This window comes from Onychostruthus taczanowskii, unplaced genomic scaffold, assembly GCF_017590055.1.
Source record: "Onychostruthus taczanowskii isolate IOZ18803 unplaced genomic scaffold, ASM1759005v1 scaffold58, whole genome shotgun sequence".
Lineage (NCBI taxonomy): Eukaryota > Metazoa > Chordata > Aves > Passeriformes > Passeridae > Onychostruthus > Onychostruthus taczanowskii.
Window position 1 is genome coordinate 3,835,244 of NW_024503457.1, and position 18,733 is coordinate 3,853,976.

The 18,733-nt window shown below is 37.8% G+C and overlaps 1 protein-coding gene across 4 annotated transcripts in view; it reads left to right on the forward strand.

Moving 5' to 3' along the window:
* TMCO3 (transmembrane and coiled-coil domains 3) overlaps positions 1-18,733 on the forward strand; it is a 32,372-nt gene that overhangs the window by 3,371 nt on the left and 10,268 nt on the right. For 3 of the 4 annotated variants that reach the window (XR_005953660.1, XR_005953661.1, XM_041418092.1), the window contains exons 3-9: positions 4,439-4,618; positions 6,605-6,796; positions 7,595-7,723; positions 10,519-10,611; positions 11,665-11,851; positions 12,788-12,905; positions 13,495-13,690. Coding sequence is in view for 2 of the 4 variants with exons in the window: in XM_041418092.1 (XP_041274026.1) it covers positions 4,439-4,618; positions 6,605-6,796; positions 7,595-7,723; positions 10,519-10,611; positions 11,665-11,851; positions 12,788-12,905; positions 13,495-13,690 (1,095 nt within the window). In the remaining 2 variants the exon portion in view is untranslated. Of the gene's footprint in view, positions 1-4,438; positions 4,619-6,604; positions 6,797-7,594; positions 7,724-10,518; positions 10,612-11,664; positions 11,852-12,787; positions 12,906-13,494; positions 13,691-14,230; positions 18,713-18,733 lie in introns of those variants that run through there. The other variant, XM_041418093.1, reaches the window with a different exon arrangement.

Below are 18,733 nucleotides of genomic sequence, written 5' to 3' on the forward strand. Positions count from 1 at the left end.
TTGTGGCACAGTTTCAGTCTGTTTTAATAAAGAAGGGTATCTACATAAAACTCGCAATGTTTACTATTGAATGAAGTATTTGTTTTCATTAGTAAATTTACAAGTAATTCTGGTGTGGCGCATAAAACTTATTAGCAGTCAATAGCTCTTTTCTCAAAGCTAAGCATAATCATAATACCTATGGCAAATATAATGTTAAAGGGAGAGGAATAGGAAGAGTGAATCAGTGCACATAGCACAGTTGCACTAGACAAGCCAGTGGCATGAGCTGAGTGGAAATAATGCCATCAAATGGTGAAATACTAAGGGTTTTTTCCACTTTAAATGAGAATTGCTCAATCAAATTCTGTTAAAACAGAATTACTTGCTGCCTTTCATTTCCATGGGTAAAATGGGCATGCAAAACAGTAGGTGACTAGCTTTTTAAAACTCAGTATTGCACCTCCAGCCTAAGAAATGCAGGTTTGAAATGCAGTGCTTCCAATAAAGAGTCAGCTGAAATAACTTTGCCAAGAAAAAACACAGATGAGTAACAGTTGAACACAGATACTTCATGGAAAGTTTGAGTTCCCGTGTCCCATTAGGTTGAGCACAATCTGCCACTGTCTTCTGGACTTGGTAGTGCTCAGACTGTGTACTGAGTCTCCAAGAGAGATAAAATGCAATTTAATGTATTTGGTATTTAAATTGCTCTTTTCCTTTCTCTAGTCCTCAACCACTGGAGGAATCTATTCAGAATTTTCTTTGTTTTCTGTCTTCTAAAAGAAGAGGTTGCCCTTGCACAAGGGAGCAAGAGAGGGAATAAAAATGTAATTGGCATTTAGCATTTGAGTTGTGAGAGTCTCTGAAGAGCATTTGTGCTAAGAAATGTGCAGACCTTGGCAGGTGAAGTTGGAAAGAAATTATGTGCAGTAAAGGTGTCCAGTGAATAGTGCCAAGATAGGCTGGAAGTAGAAATTAGGATGTAAACTTGGCAGACTGGAGTGATTCTGTGCAGTGGAATTGAAGACTGAATTACAACAAATTTGAATAGGGAATAATTTGGGTCTAGGTGTATTCCAATGAACTGCTTTGTATGACTTGTATAGTGATACTTTATGGTAGTGGCAGCCTCTTCTGCACAGAAATGTCATAGAAATTGTCATGAGCTTCACTTGGTTTTCCACCATTTTTCTTTCTCAGAGCTTGCAAAATAGCAGCAGCGAGGCATTCCAGAACCTTCTTTCCCATTTACCTAATTCTTGGTAATGTTGCAGTAAAATAATGAAGTAATTTATCCTTGAACTTGAGAATGGTGCTTCTTCTAGAAGGAGGCCTTTGTGTACAATTATGTGTTTTAGAGGTGTGTCCTGTCAAAAGTTTACTTTTGCTGAAGTGAATTGTGCAGGCTTTTTTTGTATTTTCAAAATATTTACTTGAGTGAGCAATCTTTTGCACCTTCCTTCTTATGCCATGCATGTGGTTATTTAAACAGAGTATTTGTGGTCCTAACCTTATAATTGTTGTATAAAGGGAAGCAAAGATATGGAAAAATGCATGCCAAAAAGATGACAATTGCATGGGATACATTTGTTTTGGACTTGTTCTTAGTTCATAAGACACACGTTAGGTCAACTTTGTCCCAGTTTCATTTTACTGTAACAATTATTTTGTTGGTATACTCTTAGAGCATCTATTTTTTAAACAGTGAGTGAATGGAAAATACAAGTATCTGTAGGGGGTGCTGGAATCTTCCCTTTATTTTATTTCTGTTGAGTAGAAATGCTTGGAAGTCATTAGTGCTGGGATATGTATGTATGTCTGATGCATTTCTTGCTGGTTCTGCTGCTGTGAAAAGATATCATGGGATCATTCACAGTATATGGCAGGGGGAAGTAAGGAAGAAGCATGAAGAGGATTTCTGCCTTCTTTTGCTCCAGGATCCTGTTTGGAAGTTCAGGAAAAAGTAACAAAATCTTACTTTTTAATTAGCTTCTAATTTCTTGGATGCCTTCTAATCAGACATGGGTGGAAAAAAATTACTTGCAAGTATGGCAAAGATGCAACCTCTTCTGCATGTGCTTTTGTCTCTGAATACATACTAGAGTGCAACAGCAACTGCATTCTGAGTCAGCATTGCCCCAAAGTCTTAATTTTCATTTTGCTCCTGTGTTTTCAGGTGTTCCTATTAAGTACACAACGCTTATCTGTATTACTTTGCTTAAGAGGTTGCTTGTTATCCTCATGATCAAGTGTCTCCAATCCCAGCCTGAGCTGCAGAACAGTGTTTGTACTGTGATGCACTTCTGCTTAGCATGTAGCAGGTTGTTTGAATTAACTCATGCTTTTTATGGACACCGTTGCCTGTGGTTGTCCCAGTCTACTGCTATCACATTTGTTTCTTGGTGGAAACAGATGCCACTTTAATAGACTACAAAAACCTTAATCTTCATTAATTGAAGGAACTTGAAGCTACTTCAACTCTTATTTTTTCAAAGCTTTTCTACCTTGCTATCTTGGGAAACTTCTTTTAAATCAGAGATTGTTTTTTATGTAGTTTGCCTATAGCTCTGTTCAGCCTGTTTGTCTTGGCCAATGGAAAGGACTGGGATGGGCTCCTTGCACCCAAAACCTCTTCTATTTTTGAGGGGAAAGAATCTTACCATTATCAATTTCACTTTGTTCTAAGTTGTTGCTGAATTAGCAGAGAATCTGCAGCTCGTATGGGGGCTGTTTCTTACATCTTTTGAGCTAAGTCTGCTAGCAGAGAGCAATGGATAGGAAATGTTTTTCCTTGAGGCTGTATGAGAATGACTGTCTCTCCTACTTATGTGTTGCATAAGAACTAATTGTTGACATTGGGCCAAACACATTAATAGTTACATTCTTCCCAGCTCCAGTTATTTTGGGCTCTGGGTAACTTTCACCATGAGGATGTAACTATGATAGTTCTGAACACCAGCAGACACCAGTACTGTGGTTTCCTCACAGTCAGAGGCATTCATCCGACTGTCAGGATTTAAAAAGGGTTCAGCTGCAGTTACTGGTTGTACTGAACGTATTCTTCTCTTGGCATCAAGGATTTGACTGAATTACGCGCACGTTCTTGCGGGTTCCAAGGGGAAAAATGTTCATCTGCAAATGTGTGGAGGAGGAGACACTACAGTTATTTAAGCATAGGTGTTTAGGACCATATAATAAGCTCAGGTTATTGAAGGTATCTATGGAGGGTAGGCAGATAAAATACACAACCTATGGGAGATCTGTGTTCTCTGATTTCTAACTGGGCGTGGCAGGGGCAGGGCATCTGCAGACAGCAACTTGTGTTTTCTGGGAGTTGAGTCAGACCTATAGATTGCTTGCGTTATTTTGCCTGTTTTCTTTTTTTTCTTTTTAACAATGTTGGCTCTTTAAAAGAGCAGAAGGGTCTCTCTCATTCAGGTATTCTCAGCATCCTGAATCTAACTGGAAGGAGGGAGTGCTGCCCTTGTGTGTGTTTCCTTATAGCTGTTCTTTCAACAATCTTTAAAAGAATAGAGTAAAGGAAAGAATATTTTTTCCCCAAAACCCTGAAGTTGTTCTCTGTCAATACACAGTATTCTGTTTGGTTACTGTCATGGTAACTATGTAAAAGGTGTTAGCCCCAGTTGTTAGTAAATTAAGCTTTTTAGTTCTCTTTTTGAACCTGAAACATCATAACTTTATCACGGAAATTACTGAAATATTTTCCCACCATATCAAACCATATTGGCATATTTTCTCTTTTTACTTCAGAAACCTAGTAATTTGAGAAGTTGTCAGTGCAAGTTGATAAGGGGCCCAAACTAAAATAGGGGGAAAAGTCACATTTTTAAATTCTGATAGGAAAAGTGCTTTTTGGGAAACATGAACAGGAAGCTTGGCTAGAGTGATTGGCTGCTCGTCTCTACCACAGCTCTTTTTTTCTTCCTGTTTCCACAGTTACTGTAATTTTTGAAAACCATAAACAGACCTCTTTCTGTGTTTATAAAAGGGCTTATAAAATTAAGATTCATTGTGCTTTACATCTAATTTGTTTGTTTGTTGTAGATAGTATGGCTGTGCTTTCAAGGTATTTTGCTTCCCTTCAAAAGCACAAAGTTCTAAACTTTATTTGGCTCTGAAATGTTTCCTAGAGTTTCTCAAAGTTAATCCTTTCTTGTATTTTCTGGATCATAACCTTGGGGCAGGTCTGCTGTTTAATGTAATAGAAAAGGCTGTTGGTGGATATTTTGTCTGGTTGTTTTGTTTTCTTGCCCACTTACCCAATGAAAATTGGCACAAGAAAAAGCAATCTCTAAATATCTTCATGATGTCTATATTGCTTTTGCAATTCCGCTGATAAAATGTTTTGTGTCAAAAGAAGCACACATTTATGTCAAATGTTTTTTCTGCTCAAAGGCCTGCCAACACTTTTTCTGTGTGTTGTAAAATTCAACAGGAAGAAATGGAATATGTTGAACTCTTAGCAGCAGAGAAACACCAGGTTGAAGCCCTTAAGAACATGCAGCACCAAAACAAAAGCCTGTCGATGCTTGATGAAATTCTGGAAGATGTCAGGAAGGCAGCTGATAGATTGGAAGAGGAAATAGAAGAGCATGCCTTTGATGACAACAAATCTGTAAGTGATGCTTTAGACTCAGTCATTTCATTGGAGTACATTTATTTATAGTTGATGTTTGCCCTGTGTGTATGTCTTGAGTTATATAGTTGTTAGGATTTTAGTGATTGCTGAAGAGTGAGCAAACAGGAGTAACTGCTCCTTTTTGCTAGTGATTTCTGTGGCTTTGATTTGAAAGTGCTCCCTGCAGCTGCCACTTTGACATGCCCAAGTGTAGTACATGTGAGTGATACAGCCCGTGATAGACGGCATCTCTGTGGTGGTGGGGACTGTGATGGTTGGACTTGGCAGGATATGGAGTTACCGTGTTCAGCATTGTCTCCACGTTTTAATTTTCTTGAGAAAGTTACGGGAGAGCAAGAATCCTTGCAGCTGGTTTTCACAGTCTGGGAAAAGATGTATTTTTCAAAGGAAAGACCTGATATGTGTTTGTGATGTTACTTTCTTCCACGTCTGACTTCCTCTGTGTTTTGTACCTTGGCCTGCCTGCACTGATCCTTGTTTTATGTTCCATGATGGGACAGTGTAACTATGATATTTTATGAAAAATCCTTTGCTAGGATTTTTCTCCTGAGTAGCTGAGGAGCCTCAGGAAAGAAAAGTAAACAATAACTATCTGCTGTTGTGGAATGCAACAGGTGCACCTGTGATTGGTGCAGGTTGGTTGTTTCTAATTAATGGCCAATCAGTCAGCTGGCTCGGACTCTCGGAGAGTCAGGAGTCTTTGTTATTCGTTTTATTCTTGTTCTTTCTAGCCTTCTGATGAATCTTTTTTCTTTATTCTTTTTAATGTATGGTTTTAATGTATTATTTTAATATAATATATATCATAATATAATAAACCAACCTTCTGAAACATGGAGTCAGGATTCACATCTCTTCACTTGTCCCAGTCTCCTCACACAAAACATCGACCACAGGACAGTATCCTTCAGATAAGGCTATACATCTCTAGAGCCAGGAATACGTCAGTTTATTCTAGTGTCCCATTTTTCCATCCTCAGAAAGACTCCCTAAATTGGCTCTGTTTGCATAAACACGGGTTTATTTGGCTTCTGCTCTTGGGAGGTTTTTATTGATTTCCAGGTTGACTCCCTTCTCTGCCGCAGAGAGCCAAGCCGTGTGTGGTTTTGTTTGTCTTTTTTGTAGTTGAGCTCAAACCGAGAGAGAGTGGAAGCAGCTTTTTTATTTGGCGTGCAGCAGACGCGAGCGGTCGTGCCCGTGGGAGCCGGGCGGCGGGAGCGCCCTCTCCTGTCCCGCCGGGGTAGAGCGGCCCCGCCGCAGCCCGAGCGGGCGCTCGCCTGCGGCTCCTGGAACCCGCGGGGCGCCAGCGCCGCCTTCTTCTGCTCTTCTTCCCTTCCTCCCTGCTCTTCTGCTTGTGGCTCCGTCCCTGAAAGGAATCATGAAGTGCAGCTTTGAGAGCTATGTGCTTCTCCATCATTGCAAGGAACATTTTTTTTTAAACTAAAACATTTAGTTTAGAGTAGAGAAGCGTTAATACAGTAATCAATATTCTGATAAAGACACCAGCTTCTGTTAAAATATAGCCAAATAGTGAAGTGTAGCAGGTAAAAAAAAATCTGCACTACAACCTTTGTTCAAGAATTGCTGTTCTGAGAAATAAAATCCTGAAAATAACAAGGTAGAAACAGTTCTTATAATAGGTCCTTCAAATGTACAGGATAGTGACCTTTTCTTAACTTGGAATGCAGTCTTTAGTTCAGACTTTTGTGAACTGAGTATCACTTTGTAATCTCCGATTGGTTTTGTTGAAGGTAAGAAAATGTTACTTTTAAAGGCATCAAGTTTTGATAAAGAGATTGAAAGATTTTTAGAGAAGAAAGCTGCAGTATTTTTAATTGGTGTCAACAAGTTCTGTGGATACTTCAAGCACAGCTAATAGTCCTTCTGTTATTATGATATGCTTAATTGACTCCCTTTTTTTTTTTTTGTTTCCTTGATTTTTTGTTTTCTTTTTTTAAAAAGGTAAGAGGTGTAAACTTTGAAGCTGTTTTAAGGGTGGAAGAAGATGAAGCCAGCTCCAAAACAAATGCTTCAAAAAGAGAAGTAGAAGATGACTTAGGACTTAGTATGCTTATTGATTCTCAGAACAATCAGTATATCCTTACTAAACCCAGAGACTCAACCATTCCTCGTGCAGATCATCATTTCATAAAGGTAATAATTTTAGAGACATTCTTGTCATTCGCTTCTGGATTTATTCCCACAAGTTTGCATGTCAGTACTACTTGGTTGGAGTGAGTATAGTTTCAGCATTTGTCTGCCTGAAGTTATCCCAGCATTCATGACTCCTCCGTCTATGGTGATTCAGCCATGTCTTCCCTGCTCTTAGGTCTGTCTTGTGAAGACTGAGCATGATGCCACTCTGTGTTTTTATTTGGCCTCTCTTGTTGCACCTTTGAGGCACTGTCCCCTCTCTCAGACTACAAAGTGTTAAAGCTACTGCTGTGCTTAATAAGCCACTGACAACACTCATGTTGTCAGAAGAGAGAATTTATCTGGTTGTGCCTTGTGATGAAAAAAGGGATCCTGAAAAATACATAGACATGGTAGAGTTTGGATTGTTTTTGTGCTTTAAATAGAGTAACTGGATTGGCATTTTTGTTTTAATTGTAAAACCCAAAACAGTTCTGTTTTACCATCTTGTTTAATGCAAGGTATCATTCCACCCATGAAATTGCCTACTTTCTATAATATATTTTAAATATTTGTATATTGTTTTTAAGTCCCACAGTTACTTAAGGTCAGTGCCTCATCTGCTTCATCTGAAAAACTGCTGTGCTTACACCTGCAACAGCATTGAGGTTGATTTACAGAAGTTTTGTTTTCGTTTCATGTGAAGTAGTCTACATTTAATTTTACAGTGCTATTTATCTTTTGAAAGTTAATAGTCTTCAATTTTATCCCAAATTTGTGTCCTTTATATTAATGCCTTTGTAAATCTTATGTATTTAGGATATTGTAACAATAGGAATGTTGTCTTTGCCGTGTGGCTGGCTGTGCACAACAATAGGATTGCCAACCATGTTTGGATATATCATCTGTGGAGTACTCTTAGGACCCTCAGGACTAAATAGTATTAAGGTAAGCGTGCAAGTTAGTTCTTGACTGATTTAATTCATTGAACTCTTTAAAAGTAGCTTTAAAAGGATATGGTCAGCCTCAAATGTATTTAAAAAAAAAGATATCCCCAAACCTGAAGCTTTTCAAGAGGAGAGCTTCAAATTTTATGTTTTTGAGTAATTTTGTTTTCAATCTGTTTTTCTCCTATAAAATTATGACAATTGTTGAAAGTGAAATTGAAGGTTGTGTGTTGTGGAATTTTTATGTCAGGTTTTTTTTTTTTTTTTTTCTTATTTTAATCATAAAACACCACAATTGGGAGCCAAATTATTTAAATTACATGAAATATACAGAAACTTGCAAAAAGTTTCAGTGTTGACAGTGGAGGAAGCATTTAAAACAAATAGTTCCCCAAGGAACATAGCTTGGCTTTCTACAGAGTTATTTTGCACCTCTGTAGTGCTTTCATCCACCCTGGTCCCCCTATTCCTTTCCCAGTACTCTGCCCACATTCCTGAGGTCTTTTGAACCTTTTTAGCTCCATCACGTGTACCCTGATTAGTGGCTCCTGAGAAACCGTGAGCTGTGGTTGGCTGGACATGTTTTGATGAAGTGCTCTGGTGTGCATGAACAGATTGTTTAGCCAGCAGGCGAAACAGAACACATGCTAGGGCTGCACACTAATGTCTGCTTAAGTTGCGTGTGTCTGTTACACTGATATCCATGAAACCTCGTGGAACTTACTGTCTTTGCAACATCTGCTCCTCCATGGGCTTCCGTTGAAAATGATTGTTGAGCTCAGAAGCAGGGATTAGTAGAAATTGTAGGATGTTGTTGATCTTGTATTGGAAGAGATTAAATAATCTCAACCTCTGTCTTGTAAGACAGAGGTTGAGATGTTTCTAGACATTCTCAATGTAATTTCTGCATTGAGAGTGTCTGGAAAGTTTGATCACTTAAGATTGAGAAACAAGATTGTAAGCTTGGCATGAGAAAGGGAACCATCAACAAATTTTCAGGACTCTTACATTGAAGATGATGATGTGGTCAGAACAGATATGAAAGATGTTTCTTAAGGACAGTTTAAGTGACTTGCCTTTTTGTTGTGGAGCTGTGATTAAATGTTATACATCTGGATAATACTCTTGTTGACTGGGTCTCTTCTCCATTTCCTAAAAATTTTGAATATCTGAGGAACTGAGAAGGCAAGCAGATTCTAATCTGGCAGAAAAGATGGTTTCCATCCCCACTTGTGTAAACCTTGTTTTCTTCTACTCTGGTCCATAAATACATAGAAAAGAAATACTAGAATTTTAGAATAGAATTGACTATTCCAGTCAACTGCCTGAACAATTCAGGGCTCACCAAAAGTTAAAGCATATTTAAGGGTGTTGTCCAAATGCCTTTTAAACACTGACAAGCTTGGGGCATCAATCAGCTGTTTAGGAAGCATGTTCCAGGATATCACCACCGTCTCAGAAAGAAATGCCTCCTAACGTCCAGTCTGAACCTCTCCTGGGGCAGCGTTGAACCATTTCCACTCATCCTGTCAGTGCATACCAGTGAGAAGAGCTTAGCATCTCCTTGTCCACTTCCTCTCCTCAGGAAGCTGTAGAGAATGATGAGGTTGACCCTCATCCTGCTTTTCACCAAGCTAGAGAAACCCAGAGTCCTTAGCTGTTCCTCACAGGACATTCCTTCTAGCCTTCCACCAGCTTTGTCCTCCTCTGGATGCATTCAAGGGCCTTCACATCCTCCTTCCATACTGGGGCCCAGAATTGCTCACAGTGCTCCAGGTCAGGCCTGTGAGGCCTGTGGCCACACTAACACTGAATACAGCAGGATAATTTTGAGTGACTGTGATGCTCTGTTTGATGCACCCCAGGATGAGGTTTCCCCTCTGGTGTCTCACACTGAGCCTGCTGTCCACCAGGACCCCCAGATCCCTCTCTGCAGGGCTGCTCATCAGCCACTCCTCTCCTAATCCATACTTGTGCCTGGCATTACCCCATCCCAGGGGGATCAGAATCCAGCATTTTGAATAATTTCCTCATTGATACATGTATCTATTGAACTGAGAGCCCTGAGGGTACACCAGTTGCCAGCCAGAAGTATGCCCATTTTTCTGTTGCGATGAGGAAGACCACCACTTTCCTTGCTGTTGGATCCTTCCCTCTGTAGCACAAAGGCGGTAATTGTGCTGGGCTGAGATGGATGTGTGGAGCCTGTAGGGTGGAGAACCACAGCAGCCACAGTCTAGCAGAAAGATACCAATAGACCAATAAAATAACTAGCAAGAAGTAGCATGTGGAAGCAAGCCTTGGATATTTAATAGTACATGCATAAAACATAGCCTATTTTTTTTTCAACCAGCAAGTAAGCTTACTGCTAAGGAAACTTTCCAGTCTGACCATTCTCAAGGCTCTCTGCCTTCTTCACCTTGATTATCCCAGAGGTTGGTAGTTCACTGACCCTTGTTGCAGGCTCCCACTGAGAGTTCAGTCTCCATCTCAATCTGCAGCTTGCCAGCCAAGCTACCTGGATCAGATGTGTTCCTCAACACTTACCAAGATCAATGCACGTGTGTGCATTGGGTGACCAGCACTCTCACACCAAATTACTGCCTGGTATCAGCCAGGTGATGGGAAAAATAATTGCACTCCAAAGGTGCTCTGGGAACTTCTGATGTCATATGAACAGCAAGTGAACTACCTGTGGAAATGTAATGAGAATCAATTTGTTTTGTAGTGTACTCATAATTTAGTATTATAAGTCGACTGCTGTGCACTGATTTTTTTTCTTTTTGTTTTCCTAAGTCTATTGTACAGGTGGAGACGTTAGGAGAGTTTGGTGTGTTCTTCACTCTCTTTCTAGTTGGCCTGGAATTTTCTCCTGAAAGATTAAGAAAGGTATTGTTTTATAATATCTCTGTGTTAAGGGATTTAATTGCTAATTACTGAAACTGCAGATTTCAGTTACATTTTACACTGGTGTAGCTTTGTACATTTTTGAAAAGACAAATATGACATTTGCTTCTGCACTTTGGAAAGAACAGAATGCGTTATTTATTCAGCGCCTCAAAAAAACTTACATTTACTCCCTATTTTAGTAAAACAGTTTGATTATTAGAAAAATCTCTCACAGTTTGGCAGTTCATCTCTGCTTTATTTTAACATGCAGTAATGTGCAGTTGCTGTTATAGAGTGTCAGGGATGTTTGCCATTCCTGTTATAAAAAAACCTGACAGTTCAAGTACTGTGAACTGAATTGATAATACATACTCTACTGGCTAATAAACTGATTAAGCAAGTATGTTGACATAATCTGGAATATTAAATTATGTGGCCACCAGAATTCAGCAAAAACTACAAGTTTATTTTAATCTTAATTTAAAAAGAAAAAGTTATAAATCAGCTAGAGTTTTAATTGTGGAAAATATGGCTACAAATATTTGAAGAATTGCACTGTGTGATCTGTTCCTAAACTAATGGTTGTGAGTTTATGATACAGTAAAAGCTTTACTTGAAATAGGTTACAATTTATGACCATTTAGCTTAATCTGCTGTTTCTAGTCCATCTAAAGTCCAAGATAAAAATCAGTAATTCAAGGCTTCCTAAACTGTAGTAGGTAAATTGCTTCTGCACTAGTTTGGGGCAGGTTACTGGTATTGGTACTGGTATTGGTGTATTGTATGTATTTCAACACTTACTGGACCATTTGGCCCTTAGTTTCTCCTTGAGCTTTGGGAAATTCACCTGGTTTCTGGCAGGGAGTCTTTTGGGGTACAATATTTACTCAGTGTTGTAAGCTGGGCGTTTTAGGCGATCTAGTGTGACAGCCCATTACTCTGTGCCCCAGTACCGCAGCCCCAGATCACACATCTTTAACTACTTATTTGCAATGAAAAACATTGTAACTTAGCAATGAAAAAAGTGTCATAAAAACTTGTTCTCTTCCAAAGGTATGGAAAATATCTTTGCAAGGACCCTGCTACATGACAGTTCTGATGATTGCCTTTGGTTTACTATGGGGGCACTTGCTCCAAATTAGACCAACGCAGAGTGTCTTCATTTCCACTTGTTTGTCTTTGTCAAGCACACCACTGGTGTCCAGATTTCTTGCAGGTAGTGTTCGAGGAGATAAAGAAGGTAAATATGACTTTAAATATGGACTACTGTAGTATCTAATAAAAGTTGAAAGAAGTCGACTTTGTAATACTACAAGAGAAGCTAGTTAAAAAAACAAAACAAAACCCACTCTTAAGCCTGGTTTACAAAAAATCATCCTTATTTAACACTGGCCAGTGTTGTGTGTTTTTTTGCTAGGAAGTGTACTTGATTTGTACATAGCCAGTCCTCTTTGGGCAAAGACAGTGTAGTACAACCATTGTAGTACTCTCCATTGAGAACTGACTTTACTGAGTGTCTGGAATCCTTGAACTTTTGAAGAGATTAGCCTACTGCTACCTGTCATCAGGGCAGAAAGGTTAATTAAAAAAAACTCACATCCTTCTTCAGGAAACAGAAACCAGTTCTGATGGTCTTTCATAACTAACAGCTCTTCAAATAAGGACCTTCAAGGGCCATATTTCTAGCTTCTCAAATACTTCTGAATGTTTCCTTTTGAAAGTTTTGACATCGTGCTTTCTTCCACTTAAATCTCCCTCATACAAATTGTGTTAAAGTACTACTCACCCTCTGAATATTCATTCTAATGCCAGAATTCAAGGTGTATATTTTACACATGCTAACTCGAATGTGTGTCTTCAGAATAAAGTCTGTATACTCTCAGTAGAGGAATTTCACTCAATGTGTAACTAGTGCTTAACTGCTAAGCAAAGTCTATGTTTTAATTGTGTAACAGAAATTTCATATTAATACTTTGTATTTTAATATGTCTTTATAGATACATTTTAATTTACTTACTAATGGGGGAAAAAATTCCTAAACTGCTTTGAATGACCTTCAGCCCATTACGAGCTATATTGGGCTTCCATTTGATTAAGCCTTTTCTAGATTTCTGAGCATTTGCAAGCATTCATAGTTTCTGATGGCTGTTTCCATGACCACTTTGCTGGTGTACAGGGGATATTGACTACAGCAGCGTACTGCTTGGCATGTTGGTGATGCAGGATGTGCAGCTTGGTTTATTTATAGCTGTCATGCCTACGCTTATTCAAGCAGGAGTGAGCACATATTCCAGGTAAAAAAAAAAATCATTGTATGGATCTTCCCTCTACCCCTTGCGATTAGTATGTAGATTGTTAATATGAATGTGAAAGCACTGCAGTTGATGTCAGTTCCATGGAAAATAGGTGCTCTGTTCAGTGAGATTTCCTTTACTGTTCCTACTTGTCGTGAAGTAGAAACCTGTAATAGTCATCTGAAAGTAGTTGTATGAAAATAATCTCTTTGCTATAGCTGCGTTAATCCTGTGTGGTAATTAAAATTTTGAGTGAAAAGTTTGTTACTGTAAAAAAATAAGTTAATTTCTTCACTATTCCTGCAGGGCACGTTTTTGTCAAAGACTAAGTGATAGTATTATTGTGCCTAATGGCTTACCTTGGAGATTAGTCAATGAAAATCTTTCTGAGTCAACATGGAAGTAAATTCTAGAGAGTAAAAGAGGTTTCTGGGCACTCTGCAGATTTAGTCTTAATCTTGTTTGCTAATGTATTTAAATACCTTCTTGATTTGAGCATTTATGGAATTAGGTATTTTCATTTATGGGGAACTGGTTGGGAAGTATGAGAGCACTTGAAAGAAACTTTTTGTTTGTTCTTCTCTTCCAGCATTTTCAAGGAAATTCTGAGAATACTGATACTGATTGGCCAAATTCTGTTTTCTCTGGCTGCTGTTTTTCTTCTATGTCTTGTTATAAAGACTTATCTCATAGGACCGTATTACCGCAAGTTGCACACAGAAAGCAAAGGGAATAAAGAAATCCTCATTCTGGGAATAACTGCATTCACCTTCCTTATGTTAACGGTAATCTTTTGAATTGATAAAACATTCTTATACATGTGGTAGCTTACTTCATCAGTATCACAAAAGCCATCACACTTAGTGTTATTGTATATACATGTGCCTCTGTAATTATCTGGTTTTAAATTGTTTTAAAACAACCCCCAAATGTGCAGATGATTCCTGCATTATAGCACAGATGAGTAAGAAGAGATACAATTTGAATGTGAATCAGCTGAAATTCTGCTGTTAGCTTTTAATACAGCCAGTTTAGGAATCATGATCTGAGTTTTAATTGTGAGTTACTTCATGCATTTGAAAACATTCAGGATGGGTTTTGAGATACTGATAATGACATTTGTGACATTTGCTCACAAATTTCTTCTCAATAGCAAATTCTCAACATGCTTGTTACTATAAAATATTCTTTTTGTGTGAGAGACACAGTTTGGGATGAAGTTAAGAAAGTAGAGAAATCTAAGGTTTGTAGGTTTTTATTAACCCTATTGGGTGTAGTTAATTTTCCCCTGAATTCTCCTTTTTTGTTTCTATCTCATGTTTCAGCCTTCTGAAAAACTATACTGCTGGAGAGCAGAACGTGACGGTTGCTTGATAATGTTGTGGGTTTGACACTCCATTATCCTGAATGTGCAGATTGTTACATCCCCCAAGAATAATTAAGCCTGTGCCTGTTTTCTAGGGGTGTTTGTTTAGTTACTACAGTCCAACAGGAAAACCTGACCTTCTTCAGGAAGAATAAAAAGTTGTTGAGACTATTGCTTTAGTTAATGACTTCTTCTTAGAAGTTCCATTGCTCTAAACGGCTATTCATATTTCAAATGTGTCCTCTAATAAGAGAAGAACAAAACTAGTTTCACCTTTTTAGTTTGTAACAAGCAAACATTACACTTGTAGAACAACTTTAATAAAAAACGGCAAAGAAACCACTGAAGTTGTGTAAAATATTATGGTACCATGGCCGACGCAGAATTGGGCTTCTTATATCCAAATTGCATTTCAAATACACAAGGAGTTTGTCTGCATGACTTTACACAATACATGTGTGTACACAAACATGGTGGGGGGGAATATGTTTGAGTTTGTTGGATTTATACTGTAAACCCAGAAGGTTTCTTCAGCACTTTCAAAATTTTTTCCTTTTAAAGTTGATGAATAATTTATCAAAGGGAATGCTACAAAGTATACTGCAGGTAACTTCATTGAACCAGTTGAGATGCTTGATATTCACTGACATTTATAAATTCATTATAGGAATGGTACAAGTTATAGTTTGAACACAAACTTTAAAAAAAAAATTAAAAAGTGAAAAAGTGTTTTCTTGTTGAGTTGAATAGGTGAATAAACAAACCTTCTGGAAAACCAGTGTTAATTGGTATAGGTGCTGTACTTTGTCAGGAATACAAACATAGGATGAGTGATTGCAATCTAAGCTAAAAGTGTTTCATATCTTTGGAAATGTTAAATTAAAGTTTGGGTGCCAGGTAGGAAAACAATTAAACTCTCATGGATTCTGCAAAGATCTTTCTCCTTGGAAAGCCAAGGCTAAATATTGAAGGATCTTTTGTAATTAATCTGCAAATACAGAATTTTCTGTACTGGTGTAATTCTAAAAAAGCTTTTGAATCTGTAGAGGAGAGAGTGCCTATTTTCGCATCCTTAACCAAAGACAACTCTGCAGCTCCATTTAGAAAATTTGAGATACATTTTTAAATAAAATAATTTAACTCACTGTTTAGCATTCTGTGTTACTTTGCAGGACACATTCTTTCCAATACACGAGAAAGAGACTAGGAATGATAAGGTGTTCCTGCCTCATGCATGTAGTTACTTATTACATGCTTCAGTGTTGGCTGGGTTTCTGGGGTCCAGCTAAGTTTATTCTGCATTTGGATTAATATGTAACACCAGCACATGTAATGCTCATTATATATAAAGTTGATTTATTTTCCTTGGTTCCTGTGTTTGAAAAGTCTCAGATGATTAATTAAACAAGAATTGCCATTTCCCTGCTGATAAGGGCAAATTCTGTATGGGAGAAAAGAGGGGAGGTGAGACAGAAGAGGTTGCTATACTGCAGTGTGAGTAAGCAATTTTCATATAAGGATTATCATGTCAGTTGAGGAGCTTTGAGTATGGTTCTGACTTTTGAGCATTTCTGAACTTGAGTCACTTGGATAACACTGCAACTTGTTATACCTGCAGATATTTTAGTAAGACTTGGAGCTTTTGATACCCTTTCTGTTCTCAGTATTCCAGAAATAATTGAACTTCCCCTCCCTTTTATTCTTCAATTAGTTAGGCAAATCAGGGCTGGGAGGTGGGGATTGTGTCAAGTGCCAATCCTGTAACAGTGTAGATGACACTGAGACCAAGTTGTGCATCTCTGAATCGTGTGCCTTGTCTTCAGTAACAAAGGTTCAGTAGATCATTATTGTACTTCTTAGCAACTCTTTTCAAGCTTTGAGTTATGCAGGTAGCGGTTTGATTGTTTATTTGTTTGTTTTAATTGGTGAACTGTTCTCCTGAATTGCAACATAAGGAACAAATCTAACTTAGGGTTTTAAACATGACCATTCAAGATCAATGGCCAAACTGGTAGTTGTAAGTCAAGGTATTTACCAGGATGAGCTGAAGAATATGTGAGCCTAAGCATTCAGTGGGGTGCTGTTGCTTTTTCATCTTCTATATGTACAGAAACTTTACGAGGAAAATTGTTTTAAACACTGTCCTGATAGTGAAGTGCTGTATTGGAAACCTGTGGAACAACAATAATCAGTTTTTCCATTTTTTAAAACTGGAATGTTATAGGGGATATGGAAAAATATAAAACCTGACCTGACAAGAAGGACAGCAGTTACTTTACATGTTCATAGGACTGTGCATACATGTGGGGGAAAAGTGACTTCTAGTTTCACTTGCCTGATGGTTGACCTGGGATGCTGGCAGCAAGTGGAGGCAAATTGCCAGTTTACTTTATATACCAAAAAGAAAATACAGTGACGTTATTGCAGTACTTTCCATATGAAAATGTACAATGTTTTTCTGCAGTGTCTTATGGATATCATTACTAGTACTGGAATATCATTCTTTGCTTGCCTGAAGTACTTCTCAATGGCTTATAAACTGCTTATGAACTCTTTTCTATCACTTAAAAGAAGATTAAGGAAGAACTGTAATCTCAAATATTTTAGTTAATTATTTCATAAAACACAATTGAGATACAGCTTTTACAAGGTTCACTTAAAATTGTTTCGATTTCCATTACAGCTTCACTTTCTAGAAATGCAATCTTAAAATTCACCTCTTTACTCTTGAGCAGATCTAAGTTACTAAAGCCTGATATTCTAATACTTTTATTTACACCAAAATTTTATTTAATTTTACTGGCTTACCATATTCATTAAGCTTCTGGATGATTAAAGAATAGCAATAAGATAGACATCATTGGAGAATATAAGCAAAAGAACTGCTGAACAGATGGCTGAGATTCGCCCAGAACATGTTATAGCGGTAATGTTTAATTCTTTATTTATTGATGTGGTGGAACATTTGAACATAAAAATCCATTATTCTAGTGAAAGCAAACCAATCCTTTTTGAATTGGAGTAAAATGGGACCCTTGAATGTAACTGAAAACTTAGTTGTGCTGAGAAAAACATGTGAATTGACAAAGTTTTTCATGTAATTTTGACTGCAAAAGCTTTCTGTAATGTAAGAGTTGAGAAGAGGACAGTGCAAAGCCCAGGGATTAGTAATGGCTAAAGCCCTGTGGGTAAAGGTTGAACATCAGAAGTGATGCAAGCAGAGAGGGAATACTAAATGCCCAATACTCTCCAGGTTTTGCTTATGTAAGAAACTGCTGCAAATGCCTTCCTGCCAGTAAAACAAGTCCTCTCCAGTATGTGCATGCACATGTGCCCATACATTATATATAATAAACCCTGATGCTACAGTTTAGCTGAGGAAATGTGTCCACTTGTAAGTAATACCATGGGACAACCAGCGACCAAGATGGGAATTGTAAAAGGAATTTCTGTACAAAGCTACGTATAAAAGGTGGGACTCGATCTCAAAGGTCTTTTCCAACCTGGTTCATTCTGTAAATCTGAAGAACAAATTGGAGGAGGGGAGAGAGTGTTAAGAAGATGATGTAATTTTTCGTTCTTTTCTTGCTCTCTGACACACTTTACACTTTTCTGTTATGTAGAGTGACCTATGGATTTTGTAGAGCTGGAGTTGGGTAGTACCCAGAGACTAGACAAGAAACAGTAAAACTTGCCTGTTTTTTAACCAGGCCTTTGAGCTTATACTTGCCTTGCCATAAACTGAAGGAATGTAATTCAGTTTTTATGCTGTGGGAGCAAATTCCCAGTTAGACATGCAGTTTGCTCCAGTTATGTCTGATGCTTTCTGAACAAACATAATTCTTTCACACTCAAATTGCTCCTTGCTTGAAGAGTGATTCTCACAACAGTGCAGTATCATGCAATTCTGGTACAAGTTACACTGCATGTCTTCCTTTGGGGTAACCTAATCCTGTCCAAGAGAATGTTTAAAATATTAGCTATAAAAGTTTTGATGTAGAGCTCTGTTGCAGTTGATAGCACTTAAGTATGGGAAGATTATAGCTGACTAGTAAAAATAATTCCAGCTTTATTGCTGTATTGGATCTTAATCATCCAAAAGAGGCTGTGGTTTTTAAAACAACTATTGTATGATTGAGAAGAACTTAAATGTTTCCTATTCATAACTGTTTCCTTAATTTTATCCATCTCTTGGTGATTTTAAAGTCCTTCATGTATATATTATCTTCTTCCCTCTTACAATTTCAAATTGTTCTAAAAAGCACTGAAATTCCTTTTGGTTTAAAATGAGAATTGCATTACCTTGTTTGCTTTGTGTGATCAGCAACTAATTATATTAGTTGACAGAAACAATTTATCACCTCAAATATCTTGGAATAAATTACAGACTGTTGTAACAAATGCACTTATGTGATGAGCATTCAGACATTATTACTTCCATACACAAATGTCTTGGGGTTAT